The 21,975-nt window shown below is 35.9% G+C and overlaps 1 protein-coding gene across 2 annotated transcripts in view; it reads right to left on the reverse strand.

Moving 5' to 3' along the window:
• Nln (neurolysin) overlaps positions 1 to 21,975 on the reverse strand; it is a 104,531-nt gene that overhangs the window by 19,080 nt on the left and 63,476 nt on the right. For both annotated transcript variants that reach the window (XM_076857205.1, XM_076857206.1), the window contains 3 exons: positions 19,445 to 19,580; positions 16,494 to 16,860; positions 8,362 to 8,563 (listed from right to left, as the gene is read on the reverse strand). In XM_076857205.1, the coding sequence (XP_076713320.1) occupies positions 8,362 to 8,563; positions 16,494 to 16,860; positions 19,445 to 19,580 (705 nt within the window). The remainder of the gene's footprint in view (positions 1 to 8,361; positions 8,564 to 16,493; positions 16,861 to 19,444; positions 19,581 to 21,975) is intronic.

Genomic DNA, 21,975 nt, shown 5'->3' on the forward strand with positions numbered 1-21,975 from the left:
CAGGCCTCAAAAGAACTGACTGTGGCTGTCTGATCCACTACTGATTTAGTAGCAGTCATTCCATATCCTCATCTGTTTGATCTACCCCTGAAATTCAGGCAAAATGGAGAAATTAATGTAAGAGAGCAAGAACTGGGGGGGAAAAAGGCTTTGCCATAAATAGATGGTTAAAAAATCAGTTACAGTTGGGTGCATTGGTGCAAATGTATAATCCCAGTGGTTTGGGAGGCTGACAGAAAGTTGCAAGTTCAAGGCCAGTCTCTGCAATTTAGCAATGCCCTAAGTAACTTAGTGAGACTCTGTCTCAAAATAAAAAATAAAAAGGGCTGGGAATGTGGCTCAGTAGTAAATTGTCCCTAGGTTAAATCTCCAATACCATCTCCTCCCACAAAAATCACAGTTTTAACTTCATACATATCTAGCAATCACTGAAAGTAATAGTAGTGATAAAGAGTATATGAGGGCTGAGGTTGTGGCTCAGTGGTAGAGCGCTTGCCTAGCATGTATGAGGCACTGGGTTCGATTCTCAGCACCACATATACATTAATAAATAAACAAAGGTCCATCAACAACTAAAAAATATTTTTAAAAAAGAGGATATGAATAACACTTTAGCTTTATTATTAATCTTCACAACAGCCCTGCTGCTCAACAGGTCAGTTTCCCACCACCATTTGAAGGATCTATGAACAGATAATTTGGAGAAATATTTAAAAAAAAAAAAAAAGATTTATTTATTTATTTTTTAGTTTTTGGCGGACACAACATCTTTGTTTGTATGTGGTGCTGAGGATCGAACCCGGGCCGCACGCGTGCCAGGCGAGCGTACTACCGCTTGAGCCACATCCCCAGCCCTTGGAGAAATCTTGAATACCACAAATTAAATTCACAGGCTTGTCTCCAAACTAGTTATACCTTCCTAACTAAGCACTTCTTATTTAAATTGCTCCTTTTTAAAGATAATGCTAAGTGAAGTTAGCCAATCCCAAAAAACCAAATGCCAAATGTTTTCTTTGATATAAGAGGCTGATTCATAGTGGGATAGGGAGAGAGAGCATGGGAGGAATAGACAACTCTAGATAGGGCAGGGGGGTTGGAGGGGAAGGAAGGGGGCATGGGGTTAGAAATGATGGTGGAATGTGATGATCATTATTATCCAAAGTACATGTATGAAGACACGAATTGGTGTGAAAATACTTTATATACAACCAGAAATACGAAAAATGGTGCTCTATATGTGTAATAAGAATTGTAATGCATTCCGCTGTCATATATAAATAAAAGAAAAACATAAATTGCTTCTTTTTAGATGAAAATCAATAAAAGTACTTTTTCCAATTCAAATACTAAGAAAGTTAGGCAGTGTACCTTTTCCTAGCACATACATAAAAAATAGGAGGTGCTCAATAAACACTTGTGAAGTGAATGAGACTATGGGAAAAATGCTTCCCAAATTGAAACAACTCTCAGATAGTTTCTCTTACTCTCATGACCTGCCCTCAGCCTCCAGCCTAAAATCACCTCTCTACTACTCAGTCTTCTTTGAATACTTAACATTTAATCTTTGTCATTTTACTTAACAATATCATGCTTTTCATTTTTAAAAATTTTTGCATTTTATGGCCTCAAGCTAAACTCTAAACATTCCAGATACAGCAACTTTTCTTTTTTTTTGAACTCTAGTCACAGTAGTTAATCAATGATTCTGCTTTCTACCCCAAGGGATAGTAGCTAGAAGCTTACTCTTGCTAGGCAAGTGCTCTACCACTGAGCTACATTCTCAGCCCTTTTCAATTTTTAAAAAATTTTTATTTTGAGACAAGAGTCTTGTTAAGTTGCTGAGATCCTCCTGCCTCAGTCTCCCAAGTAGCTGGGATTACAGGTGTGTGCTACTACATCTGGCAACTGAACAACTGAACATTTTTCTAAAATATATTTTTCTAATTATTTAAAAAACAATGCATATAGAAAATGCAATAAGCAAATAATAGAAATAAGCATATTCCCAAATAGAAATAAATATTATGTAGATTCACATTTTGGTTTCTAATGTTAGTTATTAGCATTTATTCTATGTATACATAAATGTTGTGCTTGTGTTATATACACACACAAAATAACAAATAAAATTGAGGAAAAGATTCTGAAAGAAACCATGTCTGACGTTAAAAAGTCATAAACTGTGACTGTGTGCAGGAGCTGGACCTAGGGTGATAAGGCCACTGCAGGTGCCACAAGATTGCTGATAAGCAGCTTACTTTACTTCAACTTCAATGTCAACCTACACAGTGAGAAACTGGATAAACCAATTCTTTGCATATTATTATTAGAATACCATTTAATAATGAAGGAGAAAGAAGATCAACCAACAGGAATATATACACAGGAGACTCAATTCAGACTATGTGCAACAGTGCTGCCTCTAGTGCACAGAATGAGAGTGACAAGAACAGGAAAATGGAGAAAATAATAGTACTTGAGAGTGACAAGAGCAGGAAAATGGAGAAAATAATAGTACTTGCTTCAGAAAGTCCCGCGAGGATAAATTGAATGAATGGATTCAAAGCACTGTGCACACTGCCTGGCGCACAGTCCATGCTCGGTATTCTTGGCTTTCATTCTTGGCCTCTCAGTCTGCCTCTTCAGGTGTGACCATGCTTGTCTTTGGCTTCTTCCAAGTATTTACTCCTTAGTGTTAATGTTAATGTATTTCTCTACATTTAATCCTAATCCTTCACCATTTCCAATACTCTAAACTGCTCATTTCTGATCTTGCTTCAGGAATCAGACTTCTAAGTAGGCAGTAATCATCAAGACAAACCAAACACAGCTACAGCCCTGACGGTTTCCAATCACCTTCCTAAGGTCTTCTTTGGACACCCACTGAACTGCTTCATAGAACTGCCTCAAGAAGTTTTTCCCCCAATTTTGATCCCCAAAGGATTGAATTATACATAAGCATGATTATAAGAATACTTCAAAATAAATTTTTTTAAGAGAATACTTCAAATACTTATGCTTTTCTAAGTACTTTTCCACATATTTATTTAATTTCCCCAAAATGAAGTAAGTAGATAAGAAAATCACTGTTGTTCCATTTTATGAATAAGAAAAATAAGATGGTCAAAGTGGTCAGATAACTTGCCAAAAGTTATACAGGTAGACCCACAAAGTACAGATGCTTTTAAATATAGTATTCTTTCTTCTCTTCTTTTTTTTTTTTTGTCCTGAGAATTGGGTACTGTACTACTGAGCTACATCCCCAGTCCTTTTTATTTTTTATTTATATTTTTTTTAATTTCTTGATTTTTTTCCATTTTTTTCTATGATCCACATCTCATTTTTTAAAAAAATATTTATTTATTTATTTATTAGTTTTTAATTTTCGGCGACACAACATCTTTTTGTATGTGGTGCTGAGGATCAAACCCGGGTCACACGCATGCCAGGAGAGCATGCTACCGCTTGAGCCGCACCCCTATTTTTTATTTTGAGACAGGATCTTGCTAAATTGCTCAGGTGACCTTGAACTTGTGATCCTCCTGCCTCAGCCTCCAGAGTAGCTACTGGTATGCAACACCATGGGAGGCTAATCCAGTGTTCTTGTCATAACACCAGTGTGCCCCTCTGTATAATACCATTTAAGCTCGTCTCACATGTGCAAAGCCCTGGGTTCGATCCTCAGCACCACATAAAAATAAATAAAATAAAGGTATTGTGTCCAACTACAACTAAAACAAACAAACAAACAAAAACCCACCAAGATGCACTATTAGTCTTTTGATCAAGCTTATAGATTATTTCAAATCACATAATTCCAAGTTTTTCTGATGGTTTGTCCCTCTCATGTTTAGTTAAGAAGCCTAATGTTTCCTTAAAAAAATTATCTTTACAGTTCAAAACTCATTATGTTGTTTTTCAAAAAACATAGTAATGGGGATTGAACCCACAGTCTTTATTCATGCTAGGAAAACACTCTATGACTGAAGTATATCTCCAACGTTTTTTTTTTTTTTTTTTTTTCTTTTAATTCTATTCCAAGACAGGGTCTACCTAAATTGCCCAGGCTGACCTTGAATTTGTAATTCTCTTTCCTCAGCCTCTCTCAGCCTCCCAAATTCCTGGGATTACAGGCATGCTCATTACTGCTCTTAATGCACAACCTAACAAAGCCACCACAATGGACATTAGTAAAGGCATTTTCTTCTATTCTACAGAAGTTCCAAAGGCCAGTGATTACTGAGAGCCCAAACCACAATAAAATCAGGAAATAGGAACAGATACCTGTGATATCTCCTCTTGGTTGTTATCTTCAAAATTACCTACCTTGCAGTGTAAACTCAAGAAAATATGAATGAAACTCAACTCCTGAAAAATGAGCTAGCAGACACATTGAACTAGTGTATCTGCATGTTTGAAAACTGAACGTTCCTGCTAACATATTTAAATACTGCTGTGACAAACTCAAATGATTTCTTCTGGTCATTACATCTGTCACAGTGGAGAACTCAGATGGTGAACTACCATGTCCTAAAACTGATGTACTGAATACATATGGCAAATTTCTTATTCACTATACGTTTATCAGATGTCAGCAGTATTACTGAACATAAAAATTATGGTTTTTCTTATTCATTACCATCCATTTTGTCAGAACAAAAGGTTTTAAACTTATTATTTAAGCTGTCAATATATGGATCTGTGCCTACAAAAAACCAAAGTAGTGATCATTGACTCTAAATAAGATTACTAAAAAGTTCTTAAAATATTACATGACATTTAAAAGAATGAATAGACAAAAAGATTTTTCAAAGATAATCTCATGAGGAGATGACCAAGCAAAGGATTGTACCAAACACTATTCATCATATGACACAAATTGTGCTCATGGATGAGATTAGGCAAAATTTCCAGAATTGAATACAGTCTACTGTTTCAAGTGAAAGACACCAAACTGGTGAACATGATGTATATTATGACATTTGGGCTATTTGACACATGAGTGAACATAATAATGTCATAATATCAAATTAAAAATATTTTCCAGCATTAAAGTAGGTATCTCAAAGGATCAAAAATAATGTAAGAAGCTGGTCGCAGTGGCAACCTGTAATCCCAGCAACTTGGGAGACTAAGGCAGGAAGATGCAAGTTCAAGGCCAGCCTTACTAAGACCCTGTCTAAAAATAAAATAAATAAAGAAAGAAAGATGGATGGGAGTATAGCTCAGTGGTAGAGCACTTCTGAGGTAAATCCCCAGCATCCCCACACACACCATACACACAAAAGAGGGAAAAAATAATGTAAGAAATAATGAGAATTGTGGAGAACTGTACCATGAATACCTGGTAAGCATATGATACTAAGGTTATAAGAGAACTATGCCTGCAAAAAGAACAATCATCAAAAGCAATAAAAAATCCTATTTGAAGAATACTATATATTTTAATGAATGTGATTAAGACAACAAATTACTTCCTTGTGAAACTTCTAGCCAATAATCAATATCCAGAAGGAGACTGTTATATGTCAGGAGTTCTTAACTTTGGAGTCATTATAGTCTGGATATCAAGGGGTCCATGAGCCTTTAGAACATCATGTATAATTCTGGGTACTTGAGGGTGTTTGCATTTTTGTAGAAGAGGTATTCATGGCTTAAATCAGATTTTCATAGGGTCTTCAAATCCAAAAAAGGGAGGATCCACCTTTTTAAAAGCACACCATTATATGTGTACTAATAAATAATTGGATCTTAGCTAATCTAGCTAATATACTATGAGTCTAAAATTTAGAAGTTTTGATGTTTCATAAAAGTATTTTAGACAAATGAAACCTGGAGTTATCAGAATTAAAGGAAATGTCAAGCCACACAATGGACACTGATAGAAGTTCCATATAATACCTATTTCTGAAACTCCAGTGCCATGATAATAGACTTTAAAATTATCTATGCAAGAAAGTTTAGATTATACTGAAAGTTTTCCTGGGTTAAAGAGAGGGTAAAATTGGCTATATCAGGACTTATTTTTCTGGATAGACCTCTATCCTATTCTCCTCCACTTATTTAAATTATAATATTGTTTGCTTGGTGCTGGGGATGAGTGATAAGCACATAGTCTACCACGGTACTATATCTCAGCCCTGCTTTTTAAATAAAAGATGAAAGCACTAATATATAAAGATAATATGTTGAGAGAACTAAATCATTTCAAATAGAGGTGATGGGATTTGGGGAATGATGAATACTTGATTATTAAAATACATAGGGGTTGTTCTGTGGGCTAAGGATACAGAATGCCCAAAGCTGATCCCACACAGGCCAGGAGAACAAAACAAACTTAAGATATTCCATTTTCTGCTTGTTATTCAAGTTTCCCTGCCAGTGATTCATAAAAACAAAAAACTGTTAACTAGGCAAGCCTCAAAACTAACTCTACTGTACACATTAAAAAAAAAAAAAAAAAAAAAAAAATATATATATATATATATATATATATATTTGTAGTTGGGCACAATACCTTTATTTTATTTATTCTTATGTGGTGCTGAGGATCGAACCCAGTGCCTCACATGTGCTAGGTGAGCGCTCTACCACTGAGCCACAACCCCAGTCCCTCCACTGTACAAAGCATTTTTTACACAGTTTAAATTTCCAAGAGTACAAATACTAAAATCCACCATGTAAATCCAAGTTATATTACTTTCTTTCTTGGGGGTTTCCAAGGAGGTGTCTGTCATAGAAAATCATGTCATGTCACCATAGGCAACATCATTCTTGGACTTATGCTGATAACACAAAATACCTCTGTCTACAGTTGTTGTTGCTCCATTCAGGGTTATTTACATGGAAGACAAACCTTCTGAATACTTTAGTATGTCTTACTGCATAGTTACACCCAAGCATTAATGGTTGGAAAACAAAAATATTATTTCTTTTGTTTCATGAGGACATTTTATTATGATTTAGGAAGACTCCCTGTATAGAGAATGATTATTAGAGAAAATCTAGTAAAATTCCAATAAAACATGGTATTAGGAATACTGTGACAATACTGTCTTCTTAGTTGTGATAGTTGTACTGCAGTAATATAGTAAGGCAACATGTTTAAGGGGAAACAGGAAGAAGTACATAGACAATTTTTGTAACGTTTTTGTAAATTTAGAACTATTATAAGCTGGGTGTGGTGGTATACTCCTATAATCCCAGCAACTGGTGAGGCAAGGCAGGAGGTTTGCAAGATCAAGGCCAGTCTCAGCAATTTACTGAGGCTCTAAGCAATAAAATAAAAATAAAAAGGGTTGGGGATGTGGCTCAGTGGTTAAGCACCCCTGGGTTCAATGTCCAGTACCAATAAATAAATAATAAATAAATAAATAAATGATTGTACTAAAAAATTTATCTTAAAAAGTTTATTTTTATAGACACAGATTCCAAATTTAGACAACTGTCCCTCCATTTCCGTTAATATCAGTGTATTTAAACTATTAGGCTAAATATCTGACCAAAGATTTTCATGTTAATAATAGTTAAACATTAGCAAGTTCAGAAGGCTCCAACTAGAATAGTTTGAGCTTAGTTAAATGGACTGTATTGCAAAGTTGATCATAAATATACTTTATTATTATTATAATTATTATTGCTAGAGATGAAACCCAGGCCTAGAGATAAATGTACTTTTTTTAAAATTTTTTTTTAATATTTATTTTTTAGTTTTTGGCGGACACAACATCTTTGTTTGTATGTGGTGCTGAGGATCGAACCCGGGCCGCACGCATGCCTGGCAAGCGCGATACCGCTTGAGCCACATCCCCAGCCCTCTTTTTTTCTTTTTTGAAATAAATGTACTTTTCATTTTCAGCAGAAAAGAAATTAGTTTTAATCCATTGTACGTACACAAATGTTTCCTGGAAAATTCTCTGCATGGTTTTAGTATATTGTCTATGATTCAAATTTGAGGCTAATAAGGGAGCTGTTACAAACATTTATTATTAGGAGAGGAGTAAAGGGGCCTGAGAGGACTAAAAGCCACCAAACTGAAAAAACCGTTAATAAGCAGAAGGGACAGATTATAGCACAATTTATCTGTGAGGTTTACAGCAAATTCCTACAGAGAAGAAAAAACTTAAAAGAAAAGAGCACAGTATTTGTAACACTTCCTAATGATGGTCGTCTTTCTTTCTCCACAGTGGGTATTCACAAAGCTCTTTCATTCGTGGATTAACCTCTGAGAAAAATTAGGTTGTGAAAGAGGGCATGATAAGGGAAACTGTGTTTTTGCAGGCCTACGAAATTCTTGCACATGTTTATATTATTACAGCAACTAATTGACTAGAAAAAGAAATTGGTAAAGAAATTACTCACCTGTGCACAGATCTGATGCATGACATGACCAAATTCATGGAAGTAAGTCCTCACCTCATCATGCCTCAGGAGAGAGGGCCGACCTGCTATTGGCTGTGAGAAGTTTACCACAAGGGCAGCCACAGACATCATCCGGTTCCCATCAGGGAGAAGGCAGCCGGGTTGAAGACCAAAGCATGCTGCGTGATTGTATTTTCCTTCCCTGCGAACCACAGACACACAGAGGTGAGGAATGAAGGCTTCTCTAGCAACAATACTGGTGTGGCCTCCTCCAGTCATTAAGCCATATTCAACAGAAGAAAACACTTGCAAACCCTGAATTCACTTTTTAGAAAGCAGGTTGTTTTGCTAAAATGAAAAAAATGAAAACCAAGCAAACAATAACCCCACTATCACTTTGGGTGATTATATTACTAAGATTTCTTTTGTTGAAAAAGCTCATATATGAAGAATGTAAACTTCACCTAGTAGGCAGTAAATGTCTTCCCCCCCCCCCAATACTAGGGATTGAACCAATGTTAGTCAAGTGCTCTATTACTGAGCGATATCCACTGCCCTGTCCAAGTTATTTTAATAAGCCCCTACTTTTCTTCTTCAGATACAGATACTAAACATTACATAATATTGAAGCAAATTTAAAATAAAAGATACAGTTTGACTGACTAGGTAGTTTTCTTCCTTCTAACTAAAATTTCTAAAATACTAAACTCCAGAAAAGAAGGTTTTTCCTTTTATTTGAGGAGGGAAGACTCAGTAGTCACAATTAAATGAGCTTCTTTTATAAACAAGACAGGGCTTTTGGAAATAGAGTGCTTTTAATTAGCCTGGGAAAAAGTATAAATTATACTATGAGGTCATTTATTCTTGGAGTGATGATGGTCTCTCCAAAAGCTAAATGCCATTAAACCACAGTCTAAGCGTAGGTTTTTTTCTTTTTTGCTGGTGGGAAAGTGAGAAGAATAGCATTCAGGTTTGGAGAGCTTTTTTGTTTTTATTTTTTAGTTGTTGTCATTCATCTATCTATCTATCTATCTATCTATCTATCTATCTATTTATATGTGGTTCTGAGAATCAAACCCAGTGCCTCACACATGCCAGGCAAGCGCTCTACCACTGAGCCATACATGACCCCAGCCCAGTTTTGATTTTCTTATTTGTATTTTTTTCTCTGTACTATATTTTCTTAGTGACTCTTATTTCCTTTCCCCCCAACCTGTACCCACTGCTGATGCCATGCAAATTAAAACAAACAACAACAAAAAAGTTTTCCCAGCTTCCTAGTTAGACATACAGCTGGAAAGGACTGCTCCTGTTTGTACAACAACAATGACAGGCTGGACAATCTGCAAATCCCAGCTTTTCTTGAACCCTTCAGAGAAATGAGGTTGATGGGCAACCAACTAACCCACAATCTAGGAATGGTGCCTCCAAGGAGAGAGGAAGACAGCAAGCTTTTTTTTTTTTTTTTTTTTTTTTTTTTAAACCTAGGATAGACACTGAAGATATTAGTAAGAGGAAGTTTTAGCAAATTGCTAAAGGTTAATGGTAGGTCAGCCTCAATAGGGAACTACTAGAGACAAGGGAAATTTTGCATCCATTTGCAAGACTTCTCCAAGACCTCAATGAGTGCACACAACAGAGGCAAGGGGCAGGGTGATAGCCCTGAGAAAGCAAAGGCTGCTGTGATAAGGGCAGGAGGTTCTCTTTGGGTCCTCTTCACCTCTCCTACAGAACGAAAGCCTCCAAGCTCTAGGAGAAGGGCAATGAATCCTATTGTTTTTAGAGCTGTGGTGAAAATCCACTGCCAGCTAGAAAAGGGAACAGAAAAAAAGCCTCCACCCCTGGAGAAAGGGCAGAAATACATCATGGGTGCAGACCTACAGCCAAGGGTGAAGCAACTCCTAAGACTCACGGACACAGAGCTCACTTTGTGATTAAGACTGAGCACGAAGGGAAGCCTTAATATTGAGGTTAAAACAGACACCGAGAAAACCCTGGTAAATCAATCCCCATCCTAAACACAAGACAGAGGAAACTGAAGCTGTAGCTTATCAAGGTTAATCATGGCAGCATTTAGTAGTCAAACCTAATTTGGTTATTAAATGAGTCAAACCCTCATATTAAAAGTCTCACAGAAGAAAATATGTGGCTATTTTTAGACATATAGCTATTTCCCTCAACCTTTACTATCCTATACAAATGTCTGGCTTTCAAAAAATAGTAATGCAGTACAAAGATGCAAAGGAAAAAAGAATATACTATCAGGAGGCAAAGCAAACAAGAGAACCAGATTCAGAAATGACAAAGATGTTGGAGCAATCAGAGTGTTTAACTCAGATCAGTATGTTAAAAGGAGGAAACAGTGGATACTATATATCATCAGACGGAGATACATATATACATATATATATTTAGTACTGGGGATTGAACCTAGGGTGCTTAACCACTGAGCCACATCCTGGCCCTTTTTACTTTTCATTTTGAGACAGGGTCTTGCTAAATTGCTTAGGATTTTGCTAAATTGTTGGGATTACAGGCTTGTACCACCATGCCCAGCTTAGATGAATAATTTTTGCAGAAAGCTGAAAATTGTAAGAAAGAATCAAGTACAAATGCTAGAAATGGAAAATACAGTAACAGAGATGAAGAATGCCTTTGACAAACTCATTAAGCAGGCTTGACACAGTCAAGGAAATAATCACTGAACCAAAAAATAAATTACCCTAACATAAAAAAAAATTTTAAAAGTATGATGAAAACAAAACAGAACACAGCATCAAGAGTCACAGGGTAATGTCAAATGATATTCTATATGTGTAACTGGGATCTTAGAAGGAGAAAGAGAGAAAAGAAGAAACATTTGAAGAAATAATACTCAAGAGTTTTCTAAAATTAATGACACCAAACCACAGGTAGAAAAAACTCAAAGAAGGATAAAGCACACCACCATAAATATATTGAAGCTGCCCCAAAATTAGTGGTAAACAGAGGCTCTTATCTGCTGTACCACTGGTGTTAGGGATTGAAACCCAGGCCTCATGCATGCAAGGCAAACACTACCACAGAGCCACAACTCCAGCCATAACAGGGGATCTTGAAGGCAGTCAAAAGAAAAAAGCATAGTATGTACAGAAGGACAAGAATCACAACAGACTTCTTATTTGAAACTATACAACAAACTTCTTATTTGAAACTATACAACAGACTTCTTACTTGAAACTATACAACAGACTTCTTATTTGAAACTATACAAGTCACAAGACAGCAGAGTAACATCCTTAAAGGACTGAAAGAAAACACCTGTATAAGGGGCTCGGGTTGTGGCTCAGTGGTAGAGCACTTGCCTCACACCTGTGAAGTGCTGGGTTCAATGCTCAGCACCACATAAAAATAAATAAACAAAATAAAGGTATTGTGTCCAACTGAAAAAAAAAAGTCGTATAAAAAATCTTCTAGAAAAATACTTTTCAGACAGACAAAAATTTAAAACATTACAGTGTCAATACGCTTGAATGATTAGACCTTTTTAAAAATTTTTTTTAATAGTTTCTTTTCCTTTTTTTATACCTCTATTTTATTCATTATTTTTATGTGGTACTGAGGATTGAACCCCAGTGCCTCACATGTGCTAGGTGAGCACTCTATTGCTGAGCCCCAGCCCCAGCGCCCCCCACCCCCCCTTTTTAAAAGAAGGATAAAAGGTTTATTTTGGGTCATAGTTTCAGACCATGGTTGCTTGATGAGGCTTTATAAACATTATTTATTTATTTATTTTTGTTACTGAGGATTGAATTATTTTACTAATGAGCACATCCCCAGAACTTTTAAAATACTGAGACAGGGTCTTGCTAAGTTGTTGAGTTGGACTTGAACTTGCAATCTTCCTACCTCAGTTTTCTGGGTTACTGGGATTAAGGCATGCACTACCATGCTCAGCTCTGAACTGGAAGACATTTTAAAGGAAGTTCTTCAGACAGAGGGGATAAGTTACTAGTCCAAAACTTGGATCTACAAAGAAATGAAAAGTGTTAAAATGGAATAGATGAAGATACATGTAAAATGTATTTATTTTTAGTTTCTCTGAATAATAAAGGACTACTTAAAGCAATAACATTAGGAATGTGTTGGGTGTTTATGTAAAAGTACTGTGTAGGCCAACAATGGCATAAATGAGAAGAAGGAGAAATTAGAAATATATCCTTAAGTTCCTTGTATTCCATGTCAGGTGTAGTACAATGTTACTTGAAGACAATTCCTAATTAATCAAAGATGTATATTATAAACCCTACGGTAGCCATTAACAAAGTTTTTAAAAGAGATATAAATAATATATCAATTGTGTAAATAAAACTAAACCATAAAAAATCCTTAACTTGGGCTGTGGCTGTGACTCAGTGGTAGCGCCCTTGCGTGGCATGTGTGAAGCACGGGGTTTGATTCTTAGCACCACATATAAATAAATAAAATAAAGGCCTATCAACATCTAAAAAAAATTAAAATAGAAGTCCTTAACTAACCACCAAAAGGCAGGAAAGTGAGGAAAAACTACAGATGGAGGCTGGAAATATCATTTGGACAGCACTCAAGAAGCCCTGGATTTAATCCCTCTCTGACCACACAATAGTAAAATAAAGTACTGATGGAACATGTAGAAACAACTGTAAAAGTTGGGTGACATGGTACAAACCTGTAATCCCAGTGACTTGGGAGGCTGAGGCAGGAGAGCACAAGTTTAAAACAAGCCTCAAGAACTTAGCGAGGCCCTCTCTCAAAATAAAAAGGGATGGGGATGTAGTTTATAGCTCAGAGGCAGAGCACCCCTGTGTCCAATCTTCAGTACCACACACACACAAATAGGGCATAATATTATCATATCAATAATTATATTAAATGTGAATATTCTAAGCATGCAATATAAATGCAATTGGTATAAGCACTAATTAAAAGAGATGATCCAAGAGGATTAAAAAACAGCAAGCTCAGGGAGCACGGTGGTGCAGACCTGTAATCCGAACTACTTGGGAGACTGTGGCAGAAGCATCTCAAGTTTGAGGCCAGGCTGGGCAAACTTAAGTTTATCTCAAAATTTAAAAAGATCATGTAAATTGAAGGGAAATCGGTAGAGTAGAAGAAAGGGTACAAAGGGGTGGGGGAAGAGGGAAAGGAGAAATGCTGGAGAATTATACTGGCCAAATTGTTATACAGTGTGCATGTACAAACATGTAACAACAAATCCCACCATTATATATAACTATAATGCACCAATTAAAAAATATGGAAAAAAGGAAGGATGGGGGTATATCTCAGTGGTAGAGAGCTTGCCTCGCATGAGAAAGGCCCTGGGTTCAATCCTCAGCACCATACACCCTCCCCCCCCACACACACACAAAACAAGCTCCAACTACATATTATCTATATGGGAGGCCTACTTTAAGTAAAAAGTAGAGATTTGAACAAGGAATATTAGTCAAGACAACAAGGGACAATATGTAATGATAAAGGAATAAAATCCTAAAAAGTTATAACAATCCTAAAAAAAATTTTAAAATACATGAAGCAAAAACTGATAGAACTGAAGAAGAAATAGACAAATCTGCAAATATAGAGACTTTCTCTTTCTCTCAGTAATAGAACAGGCAGACCAAATTTTAAAAAAAAAATCAGTGAGGATGAAGATCTTAACAACACTACTGATAAATTTTATCTAGTTGATATTTATAGATCACTCCACCAACAAATACCAAAATAAACATTCTTTCCAAGTGCACATGAAACATTCACCAAGGTTGGTCATAAGATAAATCATAGGAGTTTAAAAGAACTGAATAGATACAAAGTATATCTTCCAATCAAAAAACAAAACAAAACAACAAACCCTAGCTAGAAATAATGGGAAAGATCTTTAGAAAAATCTCCAATACTTAGAACTTAAAGCATACATGTTTATGTTAATGCATGGGTCAAAGAGAAAAATCACAAGAGATTGTAAAACATACTTTTTTTTTTTGGAATGAAAACAAGAGTACAATACACCAAACTGTGTGGGATACAACTTAAAAGTATTGTTGGATCAAACTTTATTACTTATATTAAATGCTTATATAAAAATAGAACTCTGTCAAGGCTGAGCTAGGAGCAAATAGGACACCAGAAGAGAAGGAAGGCAGAGGGAGACAGAACTTATGGACATATACACCAGAAACTGGGCATTGAATTTGTTAAAATTTTCAGCCAGCTCAGCCTCTGTGTATTCAGTGGCCCGATCAGTGTTCCTGCAAAGATTTTATGTCATGATTTAGAAGTGTATAAATAGGCAAATAGAATTTAAAAATATTTTATTAAGTGGAAAAATTACAGAATATGGGAACCCTTATTCTGCTAGTTTTATACCTCCTGCTGTATTGTGAAACAATGTATATACCTGGTTTGAGAATGAAATGGGTGTTACTGCAATGGAGAGATAATAGGTGAGTAATTTTTCCCAAAAATCTTTGAAGAATTTTTAAAACTTTAGCTTGAAATCAAAGACTAGTAATTTTAAAATCAGTGATATTTTGAGGAATTTTAATCTTTCTTTTTAAAAAATATGGATTTATTTAATTTCAAAGGTTTCCTTATTCCAAGATAAGGCCTTTCCTAATTTTATTTATAAAATTATGCTGACTAATAAAAGTCCTTACCTGGTGATCGTATGTTGAAATAACCATCAGGATTTTTTGTGTTTGTTTTGTTTGAGAATCTCAGTATTGATGAATAAAAACAGAAATGTGATTTAAAGAAAGAAACAAACAGTCTTTTAAAAACTTATTCCCACTATCTTTTTCTTTTTTTGGTCTGACAAATGAAACAAGTTACTTTCTCTCACTGTTATGAAGGGAGAATATAAGGGGACAGGAAATAAATATTAATATGGTCACTACCCTCACCAAAGACTATTCTCTGGTATCGATACCAAAGTGCTGGTAGCAATGACCAGATTTCTCAGAACAAAAGAAACCAATTCTGTCTCAGAGAGACAGCAGGATGAGGTACCAAGAATTATTACGCTGACACTGGAGAGATTATTGGGATAGTGATAGGAGATTCCAATGTTGGAGGTTTACCACTCAAAGAATTCTTCACTTAAAACTGTAGTTGGACACTTTTTAATTAAAAGTAGACCCATCTACATTTGACATGGTTTTATTTTTAGGTCACATCATGAGTGAAAGTAAATCCATAAAGCTCTGGGATAATCTAGATGCCTAAGGACCCCTATGCTTGTCAACTGGATGGCACAGGTACCCAGCCCCTTCCAGTCAGTGGCCTACAAATTTATATGTTAGTGAACTAGAGGGATGCTACAATTTCCTTTGGTCTATTTAGTAAAATGAATTAGTAATTGTGACAGGTTGGCTTTGTTTTATAATTTCATCTAGGGAGAAAGAGATCTAAAACCTTTGTGTCTGACAGAAGATCATGGAGTCCATTTGCCATATGTTAAAAAAATGATGATAATGTTTTACATTCTTATCACAGATTGACAGCTGGGCTGGGCAATTTGCATATGTAGTCTTTAATGCACAAACAACTCTGTAAAGGGATTATCAGTTCTCTACTAGAAGCAAAGTGTCAATGAGTTTATGTCATTCAAGCATTCAAACTCAAGTTTAATTGACTACAAAGATTTTGCTATTCCTACTATTTTTGTGCTGCCTCCTAGCCAGACTGAAGGGAGTGGTCATAGATTTAAGAGGACTGGAAAACAGACTACCCAAATAATACAACATCTTTAGAGTCAATTTTAAATTCAACAAATGCAGTGCACACAATAGATGATGATAGCCCCCAGTATATGTAAAAGCTCTTGCTATATGCTGGGAAGTCTTCCAAATGCTTTGGAGGTAACTAATCAACTTGATTTTTACAATAACCCTACAAAGCAGATGCCACAAGGATTCCCATTTTATCGGATTCTATACTATAGGTAAGAAAAGTAAAGCACAGAAAAATTAGGTTACTTGCCCAGTAAGTGATGAAAACCCACATTTTTAACACCTCCACTAAGAATCACTCGTGGGAAATGTGGAAGGAGGAGTCTTAAACTGAGTAGTAGCTGAATCCCTAAATTCCAGCAATATGATCCTCAGTACCTTGGATACAGGTCCAAGTAGAACTGTCCCAACACTTCTCCAGTAGCTTTATCCTTCACAGTGTAAAGTGTAACACTTTTATTCCAAACATGAGCATCTGTCACTTGCTCAAAGGAAAGTCCCAACAACTCCTGGTAGATGTTCAGCAAGCCTTCAGTGACCACCTCGATAGGGAAGTACTCCTTAAGGGACTCTTGGTCTATGGAGTATTTGAGTTCTTCTGTCTGAGTCATGTAGTAGTGTAGATCCCAGGCATTGATTTTTCCATCGTATTCAAAACCTCTCTCTTTACATTCTTTTTTCTTCAAATTCAAAATAAACTCTCTTTCTGCCTCACCCAAGGGTTTTAATTTCTGGCTTAAGTCATCTGTGAAGGAATGGGAAAAGTTAGTGGTCTACTGCTCTCTGGAGCAAGCCCATTCATCCAAACTGCCAATGTGTTAACATGGTGCTAAACATGAGAAACCAGCAAGGAAGGAAGAAGGAAAGCTCTATTATGACAGCAGATTTTACTCCTTAGGGTGATTAACGACTCTCCCTTTTTTCCTTGAGCACCACCAAAACCTGACCATGACTTCCTGAGAGCACCAACAAAGGTGAGGTTTACCTCAAAGAACTCTAACTCAAGGATGTGATTCAGGGAGCAAAGTAATAGTGACACTAAACTCGTGTGCATGATTATTCTTCAGTGAGATTAAGCTTTTAAGAAAGCCAAGGGAAACAAACCAGATGTGATCTGTGGTCAGTATTATCTAGAAATTGCTCAACATATCTGACAGCCACGGGTTTAGTTTCTCATTGCCCATTCCTATGAAGGAGGACGATTTGGATAGAGCAATTCTACATTTTTGATGGAGAAACTTCTGGGCACCATGCTTTATTTACTATCTTCAACTGTTAACTACTTGTTTTTTATTTGGCTAAATGAGTATGTGCTTCTATATTTATTTTTCACAGTTTGTTACATATGTTAAGATAAAAGTATGCTTGGGTTTGCGAGGGACATGGGAGTTTAGAGGTTGCCCCACGCTGTGAGATGGAGGCAGTAGTCTGAGAAATGCCGTGAAGAAAAAGGAGGACACTCAGAGAGGATACAAAGAGATATAGTTTTGATTAGGCCTGTTAAGTTTTAGATCTGAAATGCTGCCCAAAGGCTATGTGCTAAAGGCTTGTTTGCCAGCCTATGGTCCTATAAGAAGGTGGCACAATCTTTAGGGAGTGGGGCCTAATTGGAGGAAGTAGGTCATGGGGGGAAGGCTTTTGAAGGATATATTTTGTACCTAGCCCCTCCCTCTTATGTGTTCTCTTATGTGTTCATTCTCCTTGCACCCCAACCCTTCCTTTCTTTCTGGCTGCCATAAGGTAAGCAGCTTTGTGCCACCTTTCACCATGATGCTCTTCAACACAGGCCCAGAAAGAACATATAAACCTTTCCTTCCTTAAGTTGATTTTCTCAGGTATTTTGTCACAGTGACAGAAAGCTAACTAGCACAGCTTGTGAGAGAATATATAAATGCAGGCAGCAACAGGACAATTCACTTGAGAATAAGCCAATTTCAAATTAGAGGGAAAACAACCTTAAAGGAATTAAGTTAATAAGATGTGTGAAGGAGAAATTTCAGCATATGTAGTCACTATTAAAGGAAACCTCAACAAACCTGTTAAGTCCTTGAACCATCCTCTTGTATAACATGCATTGGACTATATGGCAATTACCTGCTCACATCCCTGTTACATTTACTAGGTAGAAAAACCATTGAAGCAAGGACTAGTCATATGCCTTTCTATAATCCTACCACTTAGTATGATAATAATCTGTCATGCCTAATACTAGGTAATTATTTCATAAATGACTCCCCAATTAATAAACTATATAATAATAAATATCGTTTGTGGAATACATAATCCATCTATGGTGGATTTTAACACATATATGGCTGATTTTAACACATCATTCTCCAACCTAATTAAGTTAATAAAAGGATTTCAAAACAACAGATGAAATAATTTGGAATGTTACTGAAGGTGAATAAAGTTTGAAGGGGTTAGTGGGGAAAGTACAAAATAAATCATACTATGGTTAATTCAGATTAGAGATATAATAACAAAAAATAATAATATCTTTATTGTGTCTGAATTATTCAACCATTTTCACTAAGATGAAAGAGAAAAATAATGATGGTTGGAATGGGGACATTAAGACTGAGAGGACAGGTAAGTTAGAGAGTTCCAGAGACTAAATATCATGGACATAAGAGCCATGATTTGTATAAGCTTAATGAAAAAATGACTTAAAATGAATGTGAATATAGCTTTTAGGTAATAGTTTTGATGTATATTATTTTATATTACCTTCATACATTGACAAATGGTTTCTGGAGCATAAAATGTTTACTTTTTAAAATATATGTTGTTTTGGGGCTGGGGATTGCGGCTCAGTGGTAGAGCGCTCGCCTAGCACGTTCGAGGCCCTGGATTCGATCCTCAGCACCACATAAAAAATACAAGATATTGTGTCCAACTACAACTAAAAAATAAAAATATGTGTTGTTTCCATTTATATCATATCTGTCAGCTTATTTCATGCAAATTCATAAGTAGCCAAACTGTAACTACTAAATACCTAGTGGCAGTGAATAAATGCAATGGGCTAATACTGTTTAGATGGAATCAGTATAAAAATTTCAAACAACATGCAAGATAGAATGAAAAATAATAGTAATGTCACAGTAATGTAAACCATGAGAAGCCCCTAGAATAAGTACAGTATCTAATAGAAGAGGTGTTCAATGATTTTCTCTTGAGTGAAAGAAAACCTGGATATCCTCAAAGAAATATTTGATTCGAGACCTTAAGTTGACATGACATAGCAAAAAATCAGGGGGAAAAAAAAAGAAATGGAAACCATATACCCCCCCCCCTTTTTTTTTTAAAGAAGAAGAACAACTGACCGAGAAAGGTTGTCACACGGCTTGTACTCTTGGCAGTATTCATTTCAAGGACAAAGTCAGCATGTGTATTGTAGCCAAGTAGCTTGGCCACTTGGGCCCTCAGTGGCAGTAGCTGCTGCAGAATGATGGTGTTTTCCTAGGAATAAACAACAGCAAAACCAAAAGATAATAAGTGGACCAAAGAACTAAAAGAAGAGTTGTTATATTTTGAGGTTTGCAAAACTGTCAAATGTTTTTAAACCATTACTGTGGTAAAATATAAAAAGCATAAAAAATTTGCCATTTTAACTACAGATGCATTGGTATGACTACTGTATGTATAGCATGTGGCATTAAAGTATAGATATATGAGTGTACATGTATATGTGTGTATATATATATGTATATATATGTTCAAGGATGTAAAGAAATTGAAACCCTTGTGCATTGCTGATGAGGACGTAAAGTGGTACAGCTGCTGTGGAAAATTATATTCTTCATAAAATTAAACAAAATTACCATATGATCCACAATTTCACTTCTGAGTACATATTATACAAAAGAATTGAAAGCAGAGACTCAAAGAGATATTTCTACACACATTTATAGCAGCATCATTTACAATAGCCAAAAATGGAAGCAATTCAAGTGTCCACTGACAGATGAATACATGAACAAAATGTGGCATTTAACACAATGGAATATAATTCAGTCTTAGGAAGGACACACTACAACATGGATGAACCTTTAAGATATTATGGTAAGTGAAATATGCCACTCACAAAAAGATACATGATATCATTTATATGAGGTTCCCAGAGCAAATTTATAGACTCCGAAAGCAGAATGGTTGTTGTCAGCATCCGGGGTCAGAGGAGAATGGGGAGGAGTGTTTAATGAACACAGAGTTTCAGTTAGGGAGCACAGAAAAGTTCTGCGGATGGATGATGGTGATGGCTGCAGAATAATGTAAACACAGTTAATGTCACATGCTATGATCTGAATGTTCCCCTAAAATTTATACGCTGAAAATCTGTGTTGTGATATGAAGAGGTGGGGTCATTTTGGAAGTGCCAAAGTCATGAGGGCACTATATTCATGAATGGATTAGTGCCAAATAAAGAGCTGAAGGAACAGGTGTAGGCCATTTTTGCCCTTCTATCATTTGAAGAGCAGCATGCTTCCCCCTTCTCATGTGAGCAGATGGCAAGAAGCACCCTTCCAGACACTGAAGTCAACATTTTGATCTTGGACTTGTCAGCTTTAAGAACTATGAAAATAAATTTTCTTGTTTTTTTAAATTACCCAATTTGTGGTATTTTGTCATAGCAGTACAAACAGACTAACACACCATAGAACTCAACATTTAAAAATGTTTCAGGGATTTTTTCCCCCCAAATAGATACAAGTAGATACATATTTTCTATATTTTAATTCTCTTAGAAATGTATTGATTTTTTTAATAATAAAAGGAAAAGTAATTCTCCTAGAAGTAAATATATGTCATAAGAAAACCAATTCTAATAATCAAATCAGCAAATTATTTATGGACCAATTTCTAGGAAGACCTGAGGTCAGATTACCTGGATTCAAAATTTGGCTCCACCACTTCCTAGCTGTTTGACCTTGCACAAATCCCTTGACCTTTCTGAGGCTCAGCTCTCTCATCTTTCACTTTTCTCATCTCATTATAGGGTGAACGTGAAGATTCAAATAAGAATATAGGTAAAGTACTTAGAAAAATGTCTGACATAAGAGCAAACCCTATATAATTACCTGTTAATAGTATTTTAGAATCTGGAAGCATAGATAAGAGATGTACACATACTATAATTCTAGTTTGAATTCTTCTTTCATCTTTTTCATTTCCCCAGATCTTTTCTTCAGATTGTCAAATTTCTTCCAACACCTATTCTCTCATTCTTCCTTTTATTAACAGTTTTTGATAAACACATGGTTACCCAGCTACCCATCCTAAATCTACTTGTGGCCATGCAAAACTTAATGGGACGATGGAATGTAAATGAGATGATGAGTGAAATTTCTAGGTTATCTTTCTCTCTTGTTTTTTTAGTACTGAGGACTAAACCCAGGGGTACTTAATAACTGAGCCACATCCCCATCCCTTTTTATTTTTTATTTTGAGACAGGATCTTGCTAAGTTGCTGAGGGCTTCACTAAGTTGCTGGGGCTAGCTTTGAACTTGCCATCCTCTTGCCTCAGCCTCTTGAGTCACTGAGATTATAGGCATGCACCATCATGCCCAGGTGGGTCATCTCTTTATAGATGCTTGCCTTGCTAGTTGTGAAAGGAAGGTAACAACAATGATTTCAGAAGTCACATATTGAGGATGGCAGTACGTTACAAAGAAATAAACCTTTAAAAAATTGTGGCAAATATATAACATAAAACATACTATATGTAGTATGTATACTCTATATATTACATATGTTATGTTAAATATAAATATATATGTGTATTTGCAGTACTGAGAATTGAACCCAGGATTGCTTTACAACTTAGCTACATTCCCAACCCTTCTTATTTTTTTA

The sequence above is a fragment of the Callospermophilus lateralis genome, chromosome 5, assembly GCF_048772815.1.
Source record: "Callospermophilus lateralis isolate mCalLat2 chromosome 5, mCalLat2.hap1, whole genome shotgun sequence".
Taxonomy (NCBI): domain Eukaryota; kingdom Metazoa; phylum Chordata; class Mammalia; order Rodentia; family Sciuridae; genus Callospermophilus; species Callospermophilus lateralis.